At 40.7% G+C, this 20,674-nt stretch overlaps 1 protein-coding gene across 1 annotated transcript in view; it reads left to right on the top strand.

Annotated features, from left to right (window-relative positions):
• Positions 1 to 20,674, top strand: part of crnkl1 (crooked neck pre-mRNA splicing factor 1) — a 32,134-nt gene that overhangs the window by 3,463 nt on the left and 7,997 nt on the right. Inside the window, exons 2-10 of the mRNA XM_078556379.1 lie at positions 3,332 to 3,484; positions 3,606 to 3,697; positions 3,803 to 3,961; positions 5,222 to 5,388; positions 7,997 to 8,175; positions 10,467 to 10,637; positions 15,318 to 15,509; positions 16,687 to 16,746; positions 17,930 to 18,010. Coding sequence (XP_078412505.1) covers positions 3,332 to 3,484; positions 3,606 to 3,697; positions 3,803 to 3,961; positions 5,222 to 5,388; positions 7,997 to 8,175; positions 10,467 to 10,637; positions 15,318 to 15,509; positions 16,687 to 16,746; positions 17,930 to 18,010 — 1,254 coding nt within the window. The remainder of the gene's footprint in view (positions 1 to 3,331; positions 3,485 to 3,605; positions 3,698 to 3,802; positions 3,962 to 5,221; positions 5,389 to 7,996; positions 8,176 to 10,466; positions 10,638 to 15,317; positions 15,510 to 16,686; positions 16,747 to 17,929; positions 18,011 to 20,674) is intronic.

Here is a 20,674-nt window from a genome sequence, read left to right as displayed (position 1 = left end):
GTTTTGCTGCATATGGACATGGACTGCTTCTGTATCTGAGGAGTCGTGAACAGTGCTGAATATTGTGCAATCATCAGTGAACATCCCAATTCTGACCTTATGGCAGAGGGATGGTCATTGAAGCAATTGAAGATGGTTGGCCTAGGACACTACCCTCAGGAACTCCTGCAGCGATGTCCCTGGAATGAGATGATTGACCTCCAACAACCACAACCATCTTCCTTTGTGCTAGGTATGACTCCCAAACCAGTGGAACGTTTTACCCGATTCCCATTGATGCCAGTTTTGCTAGCTCTCCTTGATGCCACGTTTGGTCAAATGTTGCCTTGATGTCAAGGGCAGTCACTCTCACCTTGCCTGGAATTCAGCTCTTTTCTCCATGTTTGGACCAAGGCTGTATTGAAGTCAAAAGCTGAGTGGCGCTGGCAGAACCCAAACTGAGTAAGTGCAGCTTGTTAACACTGTTGCCAACACCTTTCATCACTTTGCTGTTGTTCAAGAGTAGACTGATGGGACGGTAATTGGCCGAGCTGGATTTGTCCTGCATCATGACTTGTTGCAAGCTCCCCTCTTAAGTAGTTATTCTCACTGTAAAAACCCTTGAAAAGTTACACTGTGTTGAAAGAGATATAACTGGGTTTTTAATAGTGCACTAACTTCATTAATTCTTCTAAACACCCTTACTGACCCTGAAAAATTACTCTGTAATTTTAGGAATATCAAATTTCCCCATAATACCACATTTAAAAAAAAAAAATTAAGAAGTTTGTTTATCTTTATTTCAGCGTCTATCAGAATCCAATCGTCATTTATTTCACTACCTGAACATTTAAAAGTGAAGGGTATTAAGCGCGTTTAACTTCCTGGTTTTCAGCGAGTGAATACTTCAGTGTGACTGGCTGCTTACCTGCTTGCTGGCCACACTGCTGCAGCACAACACAACATTCCCTTAACTTGGCACCACATTTAAATTGCTTTCAAGAGAGGGAAAATTCCACTACAAAGATTGCTAAACCTTTGTGGACAACTTTCATCGAGGTCAGCTCCTGATAACAAAATCGGGGATTGCGCTTTGAGTTGAAATCCTTCAGCCCGTTTGAACTATTCTTTCCAAGATGCTAACCTTCTGTCTTCCCACTACTGCACGTATCTGTTTTTTTAAATGATTCAATATCCTGATCTTTACAACACTCTTAGAAACGAATTCCAACTCTTGATATCAGAGTCATATTTGACCCCAAGCTGAGTCTCGAACTATATATCCATACCATCACTAAGGCAACCCATTTTCAACTCCAGCTCAATTCAGTTCCACCACAGCCCATCCACTGCTGAAACCCTCATCCATGCCTTTGTTTCTTCTGGACTATTCCAACACGCTTCTGGCAGCTCTCCCATATTCTGCCCTTCATAAAGTTGAGATCAAGCAAGACTCTGCTACCCATGTACGTACTTGTACCAAGTCCTGTTCACCCATCACCCCTGTGCTTGTTGATGTAAATTGGCTCCTGGTTAAGCAACGCTTGATTTTTAAAATTTTCACCCTTGTTTTCAAATCCTTCCAAGGCCTCACTCCTCCTGATCTGTGCAATCTCCTCCAACTCCAGAACCCGCCAAGATCTGTTGTGCTCCTCTAATTTTCACCTCTTGAGCATTCCTAGTGTTATACGCTTCACCATCGGTGGCTGTGCCTTCAGTTGCCAAAGCACTAAGCTCTGAAATTTCCTCCATAAACCTCTTCACCCATCCCCTTTAAGATGCTCCTTGAAACTCTTTGGCCAAATTTTTAGGTCATCTGTCCTAACATCATCTTATGTGGTTCAATGTCACACTTTGCTTTGTAATGTTCCTGTGAAGCACCTTGTGATGTTTTATTATGTAAAGGTGCTATACAAGTACAAGTTGTTCACCATAGGTGTTAAGGGATCTGTTCTGTTCTGAACCTTTCATTCACAACTATCAATCTATTTTCTGCTGCAATCTGTATTTGGAAGAATTGTTTGTTTACTCTCCCTCTGTTAAGTATCAAGTTTAACTATGTTAGATGCTGCCAGACCTGCTGAGTTTTTCCAGGTAATTCTGTTTTTGTTTAAACTATGTTAGGTCTCTGTTAAGGAGACAATGTTTCCCTTAACACCATAGATTAGCCTTATTGTAGCCTTCTGCATTGCTACTAAAGCCTGTCATAATGATCTGAACTGCATGCAGTATTCAAGGGGCGACCTTACTGTTAAGCTTCAGCATAACCTTTTGATAATTTGAACTTGGTTGATTTAGCATTGTAACCCAAGGTTCTGATTGCTTTGTTTATTTATGCCCTACATCAATCCCTTACATTTGATATAGTTCCTTTAACGTGGTTGACTGTCCCATGGCGCTCCATGGTAGCATTATCAAACAAAATTTGATACCAAGCCATGTGAAATATTAGGACAGGTGACTAGAAGCTTGGTCAAAGGTAGGTTTTAAGAGTGTCTTTATAGGAAGAGAAAAAAAGCAGTGAGGTTTAAGGGGGGAATTCCTCCAAAAGGACATCAATCTGTTCCCTTCTGTGTTAGAGCACTAGTTTTAGTATACAGGGAAGAGATTGATATTAACGACTACCATAACCTGATTCTCATTGCAAGAGCAGGGAGGCAGTAATGATGAAGAGTACAACACAGATTGCATGCAAAGAACACAAGGGGCATTGGACATCAGAGGCATGTGCTGATGGAAAATCAGAAAAAGTGGTCTTGGAGAATAGAATAAATAATATGTCGGTTCATGTAGGCATAATGTTAAATTTTATTTTAATCTTGTGTATACAGAAAGAAGTATTTAATTGTCCCTACTTTCTTCCCTTCTCAATAACTTTACACATGAACACGAGGGAAAAAATTTTCCTTTTCCTCTGAATTTTCCTCTGAAAAGTAGAATGTAAATGCAGAATCTATTGGAAAAATCTGCTCAGCATACGAGAGCAGTGCTTTTGTATCTTGTGTTTATCCTTTCACTGTCAGACTATGACTATGATATGTTGCTCAATGGACGGTTCTATTTTATTATATTATTCTAATTATAATTATATTTAGTTTCCAATGTATAGTTTGCTTGACATATTCGCTCAGTTTTCAGATGTTGCCAGTAGTATGACAATTTCGGTACACACTCAAAAATGTGGGTTGTATTTGAGAAAATGATAGCAGCTAAATAAAGCCCCACCCTGGATTCAACATAAAGTTTTTTAAACTAAGCTATTGTTGTAACAAGACTTTATTTCATTTTTGCATAGACCATCAGGTTTATCAGTAAAAGAACCATCATTGACTTGGTTTGTTTTTATACGTAGGTGAAAAATAAAGCACCTGCTGAATTGCAAATCACAGCTGAACAGCTCCTGAGAGAAGCAAAAGAGAGGGAACTTGAACTCCTTCCACCACCACCTACACAAAAGATCACTGATGAGGAGGAATTGAATGACTACAAGCTAAGAAAAAGAAAAGTAAGTCCTTTGTAACATTTACATTTCCTATTCCTTTATTAAATTAGTGCAACAAATCAGGATTGTTGTCCTGGAATCTTAAGTTGTATACAATTTTTTAATTGGTACCATTTTGCAATAGACATTTGAAGATAATATACGGAAAAATCGAACTGTTATTAGCAACTGGATCAAATACGCACAATGGGAGGAGAGTCTAAAAGAAATACAGCGGTAATTATTTTAAGGAAACTTAATATGATTGATACAGCAGTGTTTTTTTTTTAAAGACTTCAATTTGTTTCTTTCATCCTCATCCATCTGCTTATATCCCTGAAGAGCACGTTCCATTTACGAGAGAGCATTAGATGTCGATCACAGAAATGTTACCTTATGGTTGAAGTACGCAGAAATGGAGATGAAGAATCGGCAGATTAACCATGCCCGCAATATCTGGGATCGAGCAATTACCATCCTGCCCAGGGTCAACCAGTTTTGGTAAGGTGATTTCTGGTTGGCAATCTTTATTTGTCCAGTTTTGCATTTCAACTTGAAACATACTGTAGACTGTTGAGCTTTGTGTGGAATTATCAACAATCCAGATCTTCTGTTGCTTTAAATGTTTTGTTGATTAAACCCTATGTAAAATAAATATTATGATTAAAACACTTTTTAAATATAAAGACCTCCAAAACAGCTCTGGCTTTGAATCAGTGTTTTATTTTTCTTTTGATCAATTTCTTGGTAATTATTTTTAATATATCGTCAAAAGTTGGAACTTGAATGAATGTCGATGATAGCACATAGAATAATTACTTGTTCTATTGGTTAATTGCTTTCTATTTCATTTCTTTGAAATGCACTTTTAATATTTGTATTTGAATACAAATTATATTTCAAATATAGATTTAAGATCCATGTTGTATTGGTCCTGATAATTTTATTCGCTGTATAAGAGAAGTAAATGTTTCTGGTTACACTTCTAAGCCCGTTCTTGTATTTGGACTTAATGAATTCCAATCTGTTCCTGCCACATAGAGCCTTTTTTGGGGGGGAAAATCTAAAAACACTAGTTCATTTCAGCCATTAATTATTTAATCAGAATGAGATTGCACTCTCTAACGTTTTGAAGGGTTAGAATCCCTTTCTTCCCTTTCCTTCATTTTCCCACCTACTTCAGCTACAACCACGAAGTTTGATACTAGTCTGAACCCACGCATGAGACTGGATTGATAATGAGACTCCCTCAAGGCAGGAAAGAACCAGATCCGCACAGTGATATGGCTGAGTTTGGAACTGTGAGTTGCATACTCGGCACTTGGGGACTGGCAATAAAGCGGTTTGCTAATTGCACTTGAGCTGAGTGACTTGCTAGGCCATTTCAGAGGGCAGTTAGGAGTCAGCCACATTGCTGTGGGTCTGGAGTCATATAGAGGCCAGACCAAGTATGGGTGACCAATTTCCTTTCATAAAGGACGTTAGTGAACCAGATGATAGTTTCAGGAATGATGACCATGAAACTATCTCCATATTCCAGATTTATTAACAGAATTCAAATTCTACCAGCTGCCATGGTGAGATTTGAACCCAGACCCCAGAACATCAGCCTGGGCCTCTGGATGACTAGTTCAGCAACATTACCACTACACCACTGTCTTCCCCCTATTGCTGTGTGTATTTAATGTTCCCAGAAAGGATCTAATGGTATGCTTATGTTCATATGCATATACTGTAATGTATTGTATTTATTTTTGCTAGGTATAAATACACCTACATGGAGGAGATGCTGGGGAATGTTGCAGGAGGACGACAGGTGTTTGAGCGCTGGATGGAATGGCAACCTGATGAACAAGCTTGGCACTCCTATATCAACTTCGAACTCCGATACAAGGAAATTGAAAGAGCCAGGCTGGTTTATGAGAAGTATATCCTTGTAGAAAGAATTAGGAAAGCTAATAGAATGTTGTCATTTATTGTGTGGGAAATTGAGTACAAAAGCAGGGAGGTTTCAGTTGTACAGGGCACATGTGAAGTACTGTGTACAGTCTTGGTTTCCTTATTTAAGGAAAGATTTAAATGCCTTAGAAGCAGTTCAGAGAAGGTTTACTGGACTCATACCAGGAATGGTCTTATGAGGAAAGTTTGGACAGGTTAGGCTTATATCCACTGGAGTTTAGAGCAGTAAGAGGTGACTTGACCGAAACCTTTAAGATCCTGTGGGGTCTTGACAGAGTGGGTGTGGAGAGGATGTTTTCTCTTGTGGGAGAATCTAGTACTAGGGGTCAAGGTTCAAAAATAAGGGGTCACTTATTTAAGACAGAGATGAGGAGAATTTTTTTCCCTGAGGGTCATGAGTCTTTGGAACTCTCTTCCTCAAAAGGTTCTTGTAATGATTGGGTTGCTGCTAAAGATCTACACCTCCAACCAATAGAACCACTGTTTGAAAGGGTATGATGCATGTGCATGCTGTGGTTAGAAGGATTCATATCCCCTTTGGCGAGTTCTGTTTCTCCCTATTGTATTTGAGCAGTTATTAATTACTTTCTGTCTGGTTAATAAAGGCTAAAACTCACCAACTAATGACTACCTTTTTGGTATGGTGCAGGGGAGGAGGGTGAGATAATGAGAACAAAGCCAACTTCATAGATTCAGTGATCTAATGAGGTGGAGATGTCTGCAGAATTTCAGGGCTGAGCTGGAGTTAACCTGTGGTTAAGTATGGCAAATGGTGTTTGCAACTATAGTGATGGGATGTGCACTCCACGTCAATTAGGAATTTTGCTTGCGTGGACATCACATGATGGTGAGGGAAATTTACTAAAAGACTTATTCACAAACATCATTGATACCGCTCTGTCTCTGAACCACTATAGTTAAATTTGAAAAAAATCTAACAATATCTAAACAAAGTGTGTCACAACCAAAATTTTTTCAGTTTCTTCGTAGCATTCTCCTAAGGAAAAAGAAATGGACTAAATAAATAGCAAGTGACAAAAACAGTGAATAAACATGGTGAAACAAACAAAATGCTATATGTGGTGAACTCAAAGGCCCTGAATTTTCTGGATTACATTTGTGCAGAAATTGCACCAAAAGTAATGCCTGATCTTTATAACAGGAGCATGCACTAAAACCTATTGTAGAGCATATTGGGCTAAGCTGGAACATTTTAAAACTGGCTTAAAACAAGCTCAAAGCAGCACAATTTGTTGTTGCCCATTTATGTTACAATGTGTGTGCAATTTTTAAAATAGTGTTATCTCTTCAATTATTTTCAAATAACTTACTGCATTTGTCTCTTACTGTTTCATAAATTCTGGAAATTTCATGTGTGGAAAATGAAATTGAAGACACAGATGCTTCACTCCAGAAGTACTGTTTCATTTAGTGTTCTGGCTAGCGCCACCAAAAGTGAGGGAAAGGAAATGTGAAGCGCAGTTAAGTCTGGGTTTAAAAACTCAATTGCCTAGAGATCCCTGATGTTTTACCACCAGCTGTACTTTTTTCTGGTTTAATTTTTCATTTATAAATGCAACTGAAAATGCAGCAGCTACATTGTTCTGTCCTGTAACAAAAACTAATTTCTAGAAATTCAGCATGGTGTCAATCTGGGAAGCCTCCCAATACTAGTGTCAAAAGGCTATTGATAACATGTTAAAGTCTGAATTGTTCAGAATTACTCTCTAAGGTTAATATTTTCAACCAATATTGTTTCACTTTTTTGAATGATATTGGCTGGAAATTCTGTGGAGCTGCTCCCCTTCCTCTGGCAACACTGCCCCATAAATGCTGCAGGAATCTCATATGGGTTTAAATGGGATTTTCACTTCATTTTTGACAGCATAACATCAGCAGATTGGGAACAATTCTGAGGAATTACTCAGCCATTGTGTTGCTGTGGATGTGATTTCAGTCTGCTGGTACTTTCTGACATGGTGTCTCACTCTCAGTGCTTCTTGTCTCTCGTTCCTCCACTATTATACATAATCATAGTATGCCCATTGGAAAGGCCAGTGCAGTTGCTTAGTCCTTCTGAATGTGTGGGGAGGTGGGGTTCCAAAATGTTTTGGGCAAGTTGAAACTAATGGCACTTTGGTTAAGTATAGTGTGGAACTCATTAAAAATTGGGAAAATTGCTAAGGAAATTGATGTCAAACTCTAGAAGTCCATTGCAGCAATATTGTATGACTTTGGACTGTGCTGCACCTACATTTTTGGACATAAATCTGCACCATTATTCATATGAATCCAGGAAGCCCGTGTAACCTGGTCTTTGCATCGGGGTGGAGGGGGTCGGAGAGGTGTTTCAGCATAAGTTGGTGTAAATTAGTAACATGCAAATTAAATTTCCCTGTGGAAAACAAGCAGCACCTTTATCCACTACTTTGCAAGCAGCTAAAGATCACCATGGCTGAAGGTGTAGGAGCAGATTTTTTTTTTGACCAGGGACAATAACAAAAAAATGATTGCTTTATAGCCACATGTGGGCAGGATTCCTTTTAAGTAGTTTTGTTCTCCTTAATTCCGCTACACTTGTTTTTATCCATCCTGAAGCAAAGAACTGGATTAAATATGCCCGGTTTGAAGAAAAGCATGGTTACATTGGACACGCACGGAAAGTGTATGAAAGAGGTGTGGAGTTTTATGGAGAAGACCACATGGATGAACAGCTCTTTGTGGCATTTGCAAAATTTGAAGAAAAGCAGAAAGAAGTAAGAAAATCACAGAATTTAATTTTATTTGTTTGTTTTTAATTCTGATCCAAAAAACCTAACCATCTTTATTCTCGCATTCAAAAGGTAAGTGAAAAGAATCCAAGCGTCTCAATTCTGTTTAATGTGGATACTAATCTATAGTTAATTTCCCATGGCATTACTCATGGACTTTTTAAAAGATGTGCAGCTCCACTATTCCCCCATAACTCTTTCTGTATCTCTATTTATCTGTAGTCAATTTTATTTCTCGCTATCTCCCTCTCAGTTTCTCTTTGTCTCTGAATCTTGTTTCCCTTTCTTTAAGTCTGCTGGTTTATGTATTTGCCCTCCTCTGCTTTGTCATCTCCTGTCTGAATTCCTCTCCTGTAGTTTCTATTTTCTGGGCCTTTCACTCCCTCATTCTCTTTCCTCCTCTCTCTTTTTGTATGTATGCTACACTTATAACTCACACAATTCCTTTCTCCTGGTCAGTGTCTGCATCATTTTTCCACTCACCTATTATGGAGGCAAACTTGGGTAAGCTTCTGATAGCCCCAAAATTATATTGTCTTTCTGTGGCAGTTGGAGAAAGGGAATCATGGGGTATGTGTCACCCTCTGTTGCATTTATACAGTGGGGAACGGGGCAGTGCTTGTGTTGGGAGGGAGTAGTGGCCAAATACCAGATTGTGAGGGTTTGGGATAGGCACTCACTCACTTGCAATGGAGCTTGACCAGCCTGAAAAGTTTTGTGTTCTTTTGAAATTACTGTAGTGAAAGGGAATGCATTTGTCAAATGGTGATATTAAAATTTTGCAGGCCAACAATTGTTTTAAAGGGTTCTCTCTGAAGCTTGAATGGTGTGATTTAAAAAAATCAGGAGAATGCTAGAGTTTGATAGTTGCATGGAAAATAAAAATAATTGATTAAAAATTGGAATAAATTATTATTTTGGTACATGATGCTGAAAGGTTTAATTGCTTTTAATTTCATTCAGTATCTGAAGTTATGTGAACATAATTTTCTTCAATCAAATTAGTAATCAAAGTTTGCTGATGCTCTTCTTTCAGGAGAACATCACACTCCCTTATTTATTACAGCACATGCCATGCTTCAAAATTTTAAGCTGAGTTCAGAATAGCTTTATTTGTTAACATGGCATTTACTCTTGTTTCAGATGGAGATTGCTAAACTGATTACAATGTATCAGCAGCAGCAATTTTTTTGGTTATTTAAATGCATACTATTTCTTATGTACCTTGTTCCAAAAATATATAATCTGCTAATTTTTTTTTAGGGAAGAGATTCAGCCACTAAATGACTCAGTCAAGAACTTGAGATTGTAAGCAGTGTGATAAATAGTGAAGGGATTCTATACTAAACTTAAAGATGAAAGATGTGCACATATAACAACATGGACTAATATAACGGGTAATTTGCTACATGCAAGAAATGGCTGGTTCACGTGAAGTGCGGTTATATTCCATTACACAAGTATTTCTGGCATTCTGTGGAAGTTTTAAATATATTTGATTTTTGCAGTAAGATTCCCCAGGTGATGGGAGTGTGAACCACCATATTCTGTATCATTTGCTTAAACAATTCCTTCACAGTATCGTGAAAACTGCCAACTTCAAACAGCTGCATTCAGTTGCCATGCAAGAGAAATGTGCATGTGGCTGCTTTTTAGCTGAATGCTGAAAGCTGCAGTCAGATAAATGTTGGAGCAAGAAAGACAATTGCACAACAGCTGGCTTAATGGATAACTGCATTGCCCAGTTCAGGACTGAGCTATACCAACCAGGAAAGTTCAAACCTTAGTCCATGCTGAGTTAGATGATATAGCCAGGATGGTGGTAGGGCAGAGGAGTGAAATCAGCCAGCATTCCAGTCTTGATAGTTAATCACTGATACCTTCTGAAATGAGCACGTGTTGGCATAAAGCAAAACAGGATAAAACTTAGTTCTAATGCCTTTTACAATGAAATTTGTTAATCCCTTCAGTAGAGAAGTAGAGAAAACTGTGATGAAAAATTGAAATAGTACATTGTATTGTGAGCTGTGCAAATATTTCATCCTTTTGTGGTGTCAATTTTCATTAAACTTTATTGTTTTCAAGCAACTTTTACATAAATAATTGTTATGTGAATCTACCCGTGCAACCTAATTGTTAGAAATCATGTTATAGTAATCAAACCCTGAAAGATCTGTGTGGCCACTGCTGAATAATGTTATTCCTTACTTTGCTGCTTTTGAATCAAATGCTTTAGTGGCATTTCCACTTTATATGAGTGTACTCTTTTTTTCAAGTTTGATCGAGTGAGGGTGATCTACAAATATGCACTTGACAGAATTGCCAAACAGAAGGCTCAAGAGCTCTTCAAAAACTACACAGTGTTTGAGAAAAAGTTTGGGGACAGAAGAGGCATCGAAGATGTTATTGTCAGCAAAAGGCGCTTCCAGTATGAAGAGGAAGTCAAGGTACAATTCATTTTATCTTTCTAGATCCGTTTTGCAAAAATAATACATATACCTTTCCAAAATTGGAAGCAGAAAATGCTGGGAACATAACTGGTCACGCAGCATCTAAGCAGGGACCAGACATGTTGATCGCTGGCCATCTCTCCTTTGCCTCCACCTATCGCTGGCCTTCTATCCAGCTCCACCTTTTCCACCCCCCTTAAACAGTATATATTTAATCACATTTCTACTTCCTTTTAGCTCTGAAGAAGAGTCATACGGACCCAAAACGTTAACACTGTCTTTCTCTACACAGATGCTGTCAAACCTGCTGAGTTTTTCCAGCATTTTTTGTTTTTGTTTCAGATTTCCAGCATCCGCAGTATTTTGCCTTTACCAGACAAGTTAATTTATGGGTATGGACCAAGCCTCTGAACTATCTTGAGAAACAGTCTGCACTTTGAACATTTGTCCTGCCTTTATTTCAAGACTTACAGCATCAGTATTTTTTTCTTTTTATTGCCTTTTGTACAAATTAAATTATTGTTAGAGTTGTTGAAATATATCCAGAGTGTTAGTTTTCTCAGCGTTCATCATGTCTAGTCACTGCGGAACAACAAATCTAATTTTATATTTGGGGAATGTCAAATTTCTCCAAGATTAAAAATTCCATAGATTTTTAAAATTTATTTTTTTTAGGAAGTTATGACAACTCCGCTTCCACCAAATTCCCATGTTTATGGCCTAATCTTTATTTTGCTTTCCACAAAACTATAAAAAGTGAATGATTAAAAACCTGCATATAACTTCCTGTTTTGCTGTCTGTGAGAATTCTTCACTGTGATTCGCTGCTGAACATGCTTTATTATACCACTGCTGCTGGACACCAAATATCCCCTATAGATGGTGCCAGACTGAAATTAACTTTGGGAAAGGTGAAATCCATGCCTCAGAGTGAGGGGCTTTCTTCAAACTCAGCAGTGAGCACTATCACTTTGTTGATGATCGCAAAATCTGGGTCAAAATATGAGGGCACTGGGTCCTCCAGGGAGTGCGGACAGAGCCAAGCTTCTGGCACCATAAGCAGCCTGTCTGTACAGGAGGGGAGGAAGAGCAATAGTAATAGGGGATTCTATAGTCAGGGGAACAGATGGGCGCTACTGTGGCCATCAACGTGACTCCAGGATGGTGTGTTGCCTCCCTGGTGCCAGGGTCCGGGATGTCACTGAACAGCTGCAGGGCATCCTGAAGGGGGAGGGTGATAAGGCAGAGGTCATGGTACATGTTGGTACCAATGACATACGTAGAAAGAGGGATGAGGTCTTGTATCAAGAATTCAGGGAGTTAGGCAGTAGACTAAAAAGCAAGACCTCTCGGGTTGTATACTCTGGATTACTCCCAGTGCCACGTGCTAGCGAGCTCAGAAATAGGAGAATAACGCAGATGAATACGTGTCTTAAGAGTTGGTGCAGGAGGGAGGGTTTTAGATTCCTGGATCACTGGGACCGTTTCTGGGGAAGGTGGGACCTGTACAAGCGGGACGTTCTACATCTGAACCAGAGCAGGACTAACATCCTTGTGGGTGGGTTTGCTAGTGCTGTTGGGAGGAGTTTAAGCTAATTCGACAGGGGGAGGGGGCACAGAATGTTAACGGAATAGGGACACATCATAATACAGTAAAACAATCAAGTCAGAAGGAGTACAGCTGCAATAAGCTTCAAGGGAGTAAGGCAAGGCTGGATGGCCTCTATTTTAATGCCAGAAGTATTACAGGTAAAACAGATGAGTTAAGGGTGAGGATTGACATGTGGAATTGTCACTGAGACGTGGTTGAGGGAAGGGCAGGATTGGCAGCTCGACATTCCGGGATATAGTCTTCAGGCGGGACAGGGGAGGGGGTAAAAGAGGAGGAGGCATTGCATTATTAGTTAAGGAGTCAGTTACTCCAGTAAGGAGAGATGATATCTTGGAGGGGGCATCGAATGAAGATTTGTGGGTAGCGCTTAGGAATAAAAAAGGGGCAACCACATTATTTAGGTGTTTGTTATAGACCCCCAGATAGTCAGCGGGAAATTGAGGAGCAAATATGTGCACAATTTGTGGAGGTGTGTAAAAACAATAACAATAAGGTAATTATATTAGGTGATTTCAACTTTCCCAACATTAATTGGGATATACATAGCGTTAAGGGCTTGGACGGAGTGGATTTCTTGAAATGTGTACAGGAGAACTTTTTAGGTCAATATGTAGAGGGTCCAACAAGGGACGGTGCATTGCTGGACCTAATTCTGGGGAATGAAGCTGGACAGGTGGCTGAGGTGATGGTGAGTGAGCATTTTAGTGATAGCGACCACAACATGGTGCAGTTTAAGTTTGTTATGGACAAAGAAATCGACAAGTTGCAAAAAAATGTTTTGGATTGGTGGAGAGTGGATTTTAGTAAAATAAGGCAGGATCTGGCCAAGGTAGACTGGGAACAGTTACTTGTGGGGAAATCTACAGAGGAACAGTGGGGGGTGTTCAAAAAGGAAATGGGGAGGGTACAGGCTCAACATGTTCCCTCTAGGGTGATAGGAAGGAGTCACAAGCCCAGAGAACCATGGATAACCAGAGAGATTCAGGTTACGATGAGAAGGAAAAGAGAGGCTTTTAGCAAGTACAAGGGAAGCAAATCAGCAGAGGCATTAGTGGAGTACAGACAGTGCAGGGTGGAGCTTAAGAAAGCAATTAGGAGAGCAAAGAGGGGATATGAGAAAGCTCTGGCTGGTAAAAGTAGGGAAAATCCCAAGATATTCTATAAGTATACCAATGGGAAGAGGATAACCAGGGAAAGTGAAGGGCCCATAAGGGACCAAGGGGGCAATCTATCTGTGGAGCCAGAGGACATCGCTAAAGTGTTGAATGAATACTTCACGTCCGTCTTCGCCCAAGAGAATGAGGATGAAGGTATCGAACTCGGGGAGAGAGACTGCGAGGTTCTTAAACAAATTGATATAGGGATTGACAAGGTATTGGAGGTGTTGGCAGACTTAAAAGTGGACAAATCTCCAGGTCCGGATGATTTGTGTCCCAGATTGCTGAGGGAGGCAAGGGAGGAGATCGCAGGGGCTCTGACCCGAATTTTTAATTCCTCTCTGATCACGGGGGAGGTGCCAGAAGACTGGAGAACAGCTAATGTGGTTCCGCTATTTAAGAAGGGTTGTAGAGATAAGCCAGGGAGCTACAGGCCAGTGAGTCTTACGCCAGTGGTAGGGAAACTATTGGAGAAATTTCTGAAGGAGAGGATCTATCTCCACTTGGAGAGGCAAGGTTTAATCAGGGATAGTCAGCATGGCTTTGTCAGAGAGGGGTCATGCCTAACAAATTTGATTGAAGTTTTTGAGGAGATGACCAAGTGTGTAGGTGAGGGTAGTGTAGTTGATGTAGTTTATATGGATTTCAGCAAAGCCTTTGACAAGGTCCCACATGGGAGACTTATAAAGAAGGCAAAGGCACACGGGATACAGGGTAATTTGATAAGGTGGATTCAAGTTGTAGGAGGCAGATGGTGATGACAGAAGGATGCTTTAGTGACTGGAAACCAATGTCCAGTGGCGTACCACAGGGATCTGTGCTCAGTCCCCTATTATTTGTCATTTATATAAACAACATAGATGACTATGTGGGGGGTAGGATTAGTAAGTTTGCGGATGACACAAAGATTGGCCGGCTGGTTAACAGTGAGGTTGAGTGTCTTGGGCTACAGGAAGATATAGACGGGATGGTCAAATGGGCAGATAAGTGGCAGATGGAATTTAACCCTGAAAAGTGTGAGGTGATACACTTTGGAAGGAGTAATTTGACAAGGAACTATTCAATGAACGGCATGGCACTAGGAAGTTCTGAGGATCAAAGGGACCTTGGCATGTGTGTCCACAGATCTCTGCAGGCGGAGGGGCATGTTAGTGGGGTGGTGAAAAAGGCATACAGGACACTTGCCTTTATCAATCGAGGCATAGATTACAAAAGTAGGGAGGTCATGTTGGAGTTGTATAGAACCTTGGTGAGGCCACAGCTGGAGTAGTGTGTGCAGTTCTGGTCGCCACATTATAGGAAGGATGTGATTGCAGAGGAGATTCACCAGGATGTTGCCTGGAATGAAACATTTAAGTTATGAAGAGAGGTTGGATAGACTTGGGTTGTTTTTGTTGGAGCAGAGAAGACTGATGGGCGACCTGATCAAGGTGTACAAGATTATGAGGGGCATGGACAGGGTGGATAGGGAGCAGCTGTTCTCCTTAGTTGAAGGATCAGTCACAAGTTCAAGGTGAGGGGCAGGAGGTTTAGGGGAGATGTGAGGAAAAACTTTTTTACCCAGAGGGTGGTGACGGTCTGGAATGCACTGCCTGGGAGGGTGGTGGAGGCGGGTTATCTCACATCCTTTAAAAAGTACCTGGATGAGTACTTGGCACGTCATAACATTCAAGGCTATGGACCAAGTGCTGGTAAATGGGATTAGGTAGGTAGGTCAGGTGCTTTTCACATGTCGGTGCAGACTCGATGGGCCGAAGGGCCTCTTCTGCACTGTGATTCTGTGGATAGTGTGTGAGAAAAAAGTGCTCTTCAGAATGAAAATAAAAGTTAGTACCATAATGAGTTTATAAGGAATCTCTCCATATCAAAATATTTTGAATAATTTAAGATCCTATATATTTCTGAAAGGCTAATCCACATAATTACGATGCCTGGTTCGACTACCTCCGACTAGTTGAAAGTGATGGTGATCCTGATTCTGTACATGAAGTGTATGAGCGCGCAATAGCCAACGTACCACCCATTCAGGAAAAGCGGCACTGGAGGAGATACATTTACTTGTGGATCAACTATGCTTTGTTTGAAGAACTGGAGGCAAAGGTACAGATAAGACTGTTCAATATGGGGGCAAATCATTTTATGTGAGGATACAATACAGCTATGTTTTTTTCCTCTCGTTTTCCTGTGTTCTGGTCTCCAGAGGCTGCACAGGCTTCTGTAGATGTGAATGGATGGGCTATTATCTGCTCCTACACTAATCCATTCTGAGAAGATTGTTTCTTGATATTATTGAAATTCTTAATTTTTTTATTTGCTGTTTTTCAGTTTTTTTTTCCTCAAAAAGAGACCTGATTTGATAAGATGCAGTAGTGAAAGTTGTAATACTGTTGGGTGTATAGGTATATTGTGCCGCTTTCTATACTGTAATGACTGAAGGACCAATTTAGAGCAAAGTCCTAAATGCTATATGATTTCTGTGTTTTAAAAAAAAGTCTTAGGAAGGTGAAATTGGTCTACTCCAGCAGCGCAAAACAGGCTCACGATGAATCAGTTGCCAATTTTTCACCACGAAATTCAGAGAATGATAGTTCACACTCCTTCAAGAGACCGATTTGTTTGTCAACCTATTGCTTCCACTTGGTTTGAAATATAAAATCTTGGCAATATTTCCCAAGTCAGTCAAATTTGGCCCACTGTATCACAGGCTGCCAGCCTGCTACAAGCTCATTTCATGGTGCTGGCCCAGACCAATTTCATACCCCTTATACCTAAGCAGTTAGCTTGGAGAGATTTTGAGGAAAAATTAAGTCCTAATTTTTCAGTTATCACAGAATTGTTACATCACAGAAGGAGGCCGTTCAGCCCATCGTGTCTGCATCAGCTCTCCGAAAGAGCAGTTCACCTAGTGCCATTCCCCTGCCTTCTGCCCCTAAAGCTCCCCTTTTCAGATAACAGTCTAATTCCCTTTTGAATGCTCTGATTGAACCTGCCTTTACCACACTCTCAGGCATTGCATTCCTGAACTTAATAGACTATGTATAGGAACAGGAGTAGGTCATTTAAACCCTTGAGCCTGTTCTGCCATTGAGTGAAATTCTGAATGATCTCCGACTTTGACCATATCCCTTAATGCCTTTGCTAATAAAAATATATCAATCTCAGTTTTCAAATTCACAATTCATCTGGACTCAGTTGCCATTTGTGGAAGAAGTTTTTTTTTGTATTTTTGGCATTTATGAAAATATTTTCTGTAACTTCAGTATTCCTTCCTGAACAGGATCCAGAGAAGACGAGGCAAGTTTATCAAGCATGCTTGGAACTCATCCCTCACAAGAAGGTATGTATAGCTGTGTAGCCCTGAACTAATGATAGTAATTCCATGTCCTTGCCTAAATTGGCCATAAATGAGTTTTGACATAAGTATGATGTCCATACAGCTGATTTCCTTCATAGACTCAGAAGACATTGCAGACTTAAGGTAATCCTTTGCATTGCCTTGCCACTGGAACCATACGGGCCTGGAGAATCCTACATTGATTTTTCTCCAGAAAATATTTGGTGTTGGTTTTGGTTCTGTGTATCATTCTTGTCTGAGTCAGTAGGTCAGCCTCTAGGATGTTAACGCACAGTCCGGGCTGAGACTTCTGTGCAGTATGAAAGGGGTGCTGCATGTAGAGGGTGCCATCTTTTGAATCAGAGGTTAAACCAAAGTTATGAGGCCCTCCCACCCCACCCCACCCCATCCCATACACACACAACTACCCCCACTGGGTGGACAACATAAAAAAATCCATTGCACTATTCAAAGAAGAGTAGGGGAGTTTATCCAATGTCCTGGCCATTCTTTAGTCTACATACTAAAGGAAAAAATTATCTTTGTTTATGGGACCCTTCTTTGTACAAATTGATTGCAACATTTCCCTACAACAGTGATTACACTTCGAAAATACTTCAATAGTTGTAAAGTGCACACCGAGGTCTTGAAAGGCACTATGTAAATGTGAGTTTGTTCTTTCTTTGCTCTCTACCAGAGTTTACCGCAAGTAATCTGTCAGATTTACTCTGAAGTAAAGTACTTAAGATTGTATTTAGGTCTGAGGTTTAAAAAAGGTTGTGTGTGTCTTCCTAATTTGCAACTGGCAAAATACTCCTACCTTTGGAAACTCCACAAATATTTGGTATCTCTGATCTTTCTATTCCTATGGATCTCCCTTTTGAGGGAACTGACAAAATAAAAGTTCCTCTGTTTTACATGAAGATTCTTCAATATTAATCTCAAATAATTTAGTGAAGCAAAAATAATGGGAAGATTACTTATTTCAGAAATAATTACAACTAGAACTATTCTGTTAAATTTTGCTCAGTACAGATTAGTCATTATGAAGGCTGTGAATGTCATTACACAATAGGCCCTAGATCCAAAATGATTGTCTCTCACTCCAGTACAATTTAGAGTAACTTAAAATACTGTTTTATTAATTCATCTCACACCTTCTGATCTTAATGTCCTATGTTTTTAGTTCACATTTGCTAAATTGTGGCTGCTGTATGCACAGTTTGAAGTTCGACAGAAGAACCTATCTCTGGCCAGGAGGGCTTTGGTAAGTGACACATACCTTTATTCATTTTTATTGAATGAAATATATTTTTATTAGCTTAAGGATACAATAGTTAGCTTAGAATTTTCATGTTTGTTTTTGATGTTGCGTTATGCTCTTTTTATGAAACATTGTTTATCACAGTACAGGTCTTATTTGATGTGTGACAGCTAACAGCAGAAACCAGATGCCAAGGCAATTGATTGACTTTCTTTGCAAAAATATTATTTGTTTTCACCAACTTCGCCCCTTGCTGTCCCACAGGCATGAATTCCTTTGAGGTCCCAGACGCCCTCTAATACGATATGAGTATCAATAGGCTGTTCACCAGAGAGGGTGTCAAACTTGCATCCGATTCTGTCCTCACCTAATATCCACACATGCACGCACACTTACAACAGGTGTTACTGGATGGCAGATAGAGGAAGGAACACTGGCTAATTTTCCCGTTCTCGATGTGGGGACAGTGAAGCTAACTCAAGCAGCATCACTACCACCCTGACTGAGAAGCTTAACCCAGCACAGATGGAAGTTGAACCTGTGAGACTACTGCCCTGCAGGGCTCCACCGCTTAATAGACTAAGCTGCTGAGTTATTGGGGAAGCAAAGTACAAAATTATATCATTATTAAACGTCACATTTTTTTCCTCTCTATCGGAATGTAGAAATGAAAAAGAAGAGGTTACTAAATAGGAAAGAGTGCATTTAACTAAAAGTACTTCACACCTCCTACTTTCTTCTGGGTATAAAAAGAAAATTATTTTAATTCCAAAATTTTTAACAATTCATTTAGGGATGCGGGCATCGCTGGCTTAGGCCAGCATTTATTACCCATCCCTAATTGCCCTTGAGAAGGTGGTGGTGAGTTGCCTTCTTGAACCACTGCAGTCCCTGTGGTGTAGGTAGGGAGTGCTGTTAGGGAGGAAGTTCCAGGATTTTGACCCAGTGATAGTGAAGGAACAGCAATATAGTTCCAAGTCAGGATGGTGAGTAGCTTGGAGGGGAATCTTCAGATGGCGGTGTTCCCATGCATCTGCTGCCCTTGTCCTTCTAGATGGTTGCGGTCTTGGGTTTGGAAGGTGCTGCCTAAGGAGCTTTGGTGAGTTTCTACAGTGCATCTTGTGGATGGTACACACTGCTGCTACTGTTCGGTGGTGGAGGGATCGAATGTTTGTGGAAGGGGTGCCAATCAAGCAGGCTGCTTTGTCCTGGATGGTGTGGAGCTTCTTGAATGTTGGTGGAGCTGCATTCATCCAGGGAAGTGGAGAGTATTCCATCACACGCCTGACTTGTGCCTTGTAGATGGTGGACAGTCTATGGGGAGTCAGGAGGCGAGTTACTCGTCACAGGAACAGTATTTATATGGCTAGCCCAGTTCAGTTTCTGATCAATGGTAACCCCCAGGATGTTGATAGTGGGGAATTCAGTGATTGTAATGGCATTCAGTGTCAAGGGGCAATGGTTAGCTTCTCTCCAGTTGGAGATGGTCATTGCCTGGCACTTGTGTGGCGCAAATGTTACTTGCCACTTGTCAGCTCAAGCCTCGATATTGTCCAGGTCTTGCTGCATTTGGACATGGACTGCTTCAGTATTTGAGAAGTCGTGAATGGTGCTGAATATTGTGCAATCATCAGGGAACATCCCCACTTCTGACCTTATGATGGAAAGAAGGTCATTAATGAAGCAGCTGAAGATGGTTGGGCCGAGGACATTACCCCGAGGAACTCCTGCAATAATGTTTAGGAACTGAGATGATTGACCTCCAACAACTACAACCACCTTCCTTTGTGCTAGGCATGACTCAGCCTGCGGATAGTTTTCCCGATTCCCATTGACTTCAGGTTTGCTGGGCTCCTTGATGCCAAACTCAGTCAAATGCTGTCTTGATGTCAAGGGCAGTCACTCTCACCTCATGTCTTTTGTCCATGCTTGAACCAATGCTGTAATGTGGTCAGAAGCTGAGTGACCTTGGCAGAACCCAAACTGTGTCAGAAGGCAGGTTATTGCTAAGCAAATGTCACTTGATAGCATTGCTGATGACCCCTTTCATTACTTATGATTGAAGAGTAGGCTGATGGGATGGTAATTGGCCGGGTTGGATTTGTCCTGCTTTTTGTGTACAGGACATACCTGGGCAATTTTCCACATAGCCGGGTAGATGCCAGTGTTGTAGCTGTACTGGAACAGCTTGGCTAGGGGCACGGCAAGTTCTGGAGCACAAGTCTTCAGTACTATTGCTGGAATATTGTCAGGGGCCCATAGTCCTTGCGGTATCCAGTGTCTTCAGCCGTTTCTTGATAACACATGGAATGAATCAAATTGACTGAAGACTGGCATCTGTGATGCTGGGGAATTCCGGAACATGCTGAGATGGATCATCCACTCAACATTTCTCGCTGAGGATTGTTGCAGATGCTTCAGCCTTATCTTTCACACTGCTGTGCTGGGCTCCTCCATCATTGAGGATGGGGATATTTGTGGAGCCTCCTCCTCCACTGAGTTGTTTAATTGTCCACCACCATTCACAACTGGGATGTGGTAGAACTGCAGAGCTTAGATATGATCCGTTGGTTATGGAATCACTTAGCTCTGTCTATCACTTGCTGCTTGTGTTGTTTGGCACGCCAGTAGTCATTCCTGTGTTGTAGCTTCACCGGGTTGACACTT

This window comes from Cetorhinus maximus, chromosome 14 (genome assembly GCF_964194155.1).
Source record: "Cetorhinus maximus chromosome 14, sCetMax3.hap1.1, whole genome shotgun sequence".
Lineage (NCBI taxonomy): Eukaryota > Metazoa > Chordata > Chondrichthyes > Lamniformes > Cetorhinidae > Cetorhinus > Cetorhinus maximus.
Note: the sequence above shows the minus strand (reverse complement) of the source record. Positions and strands in the feature narration are given on the sequence as shown.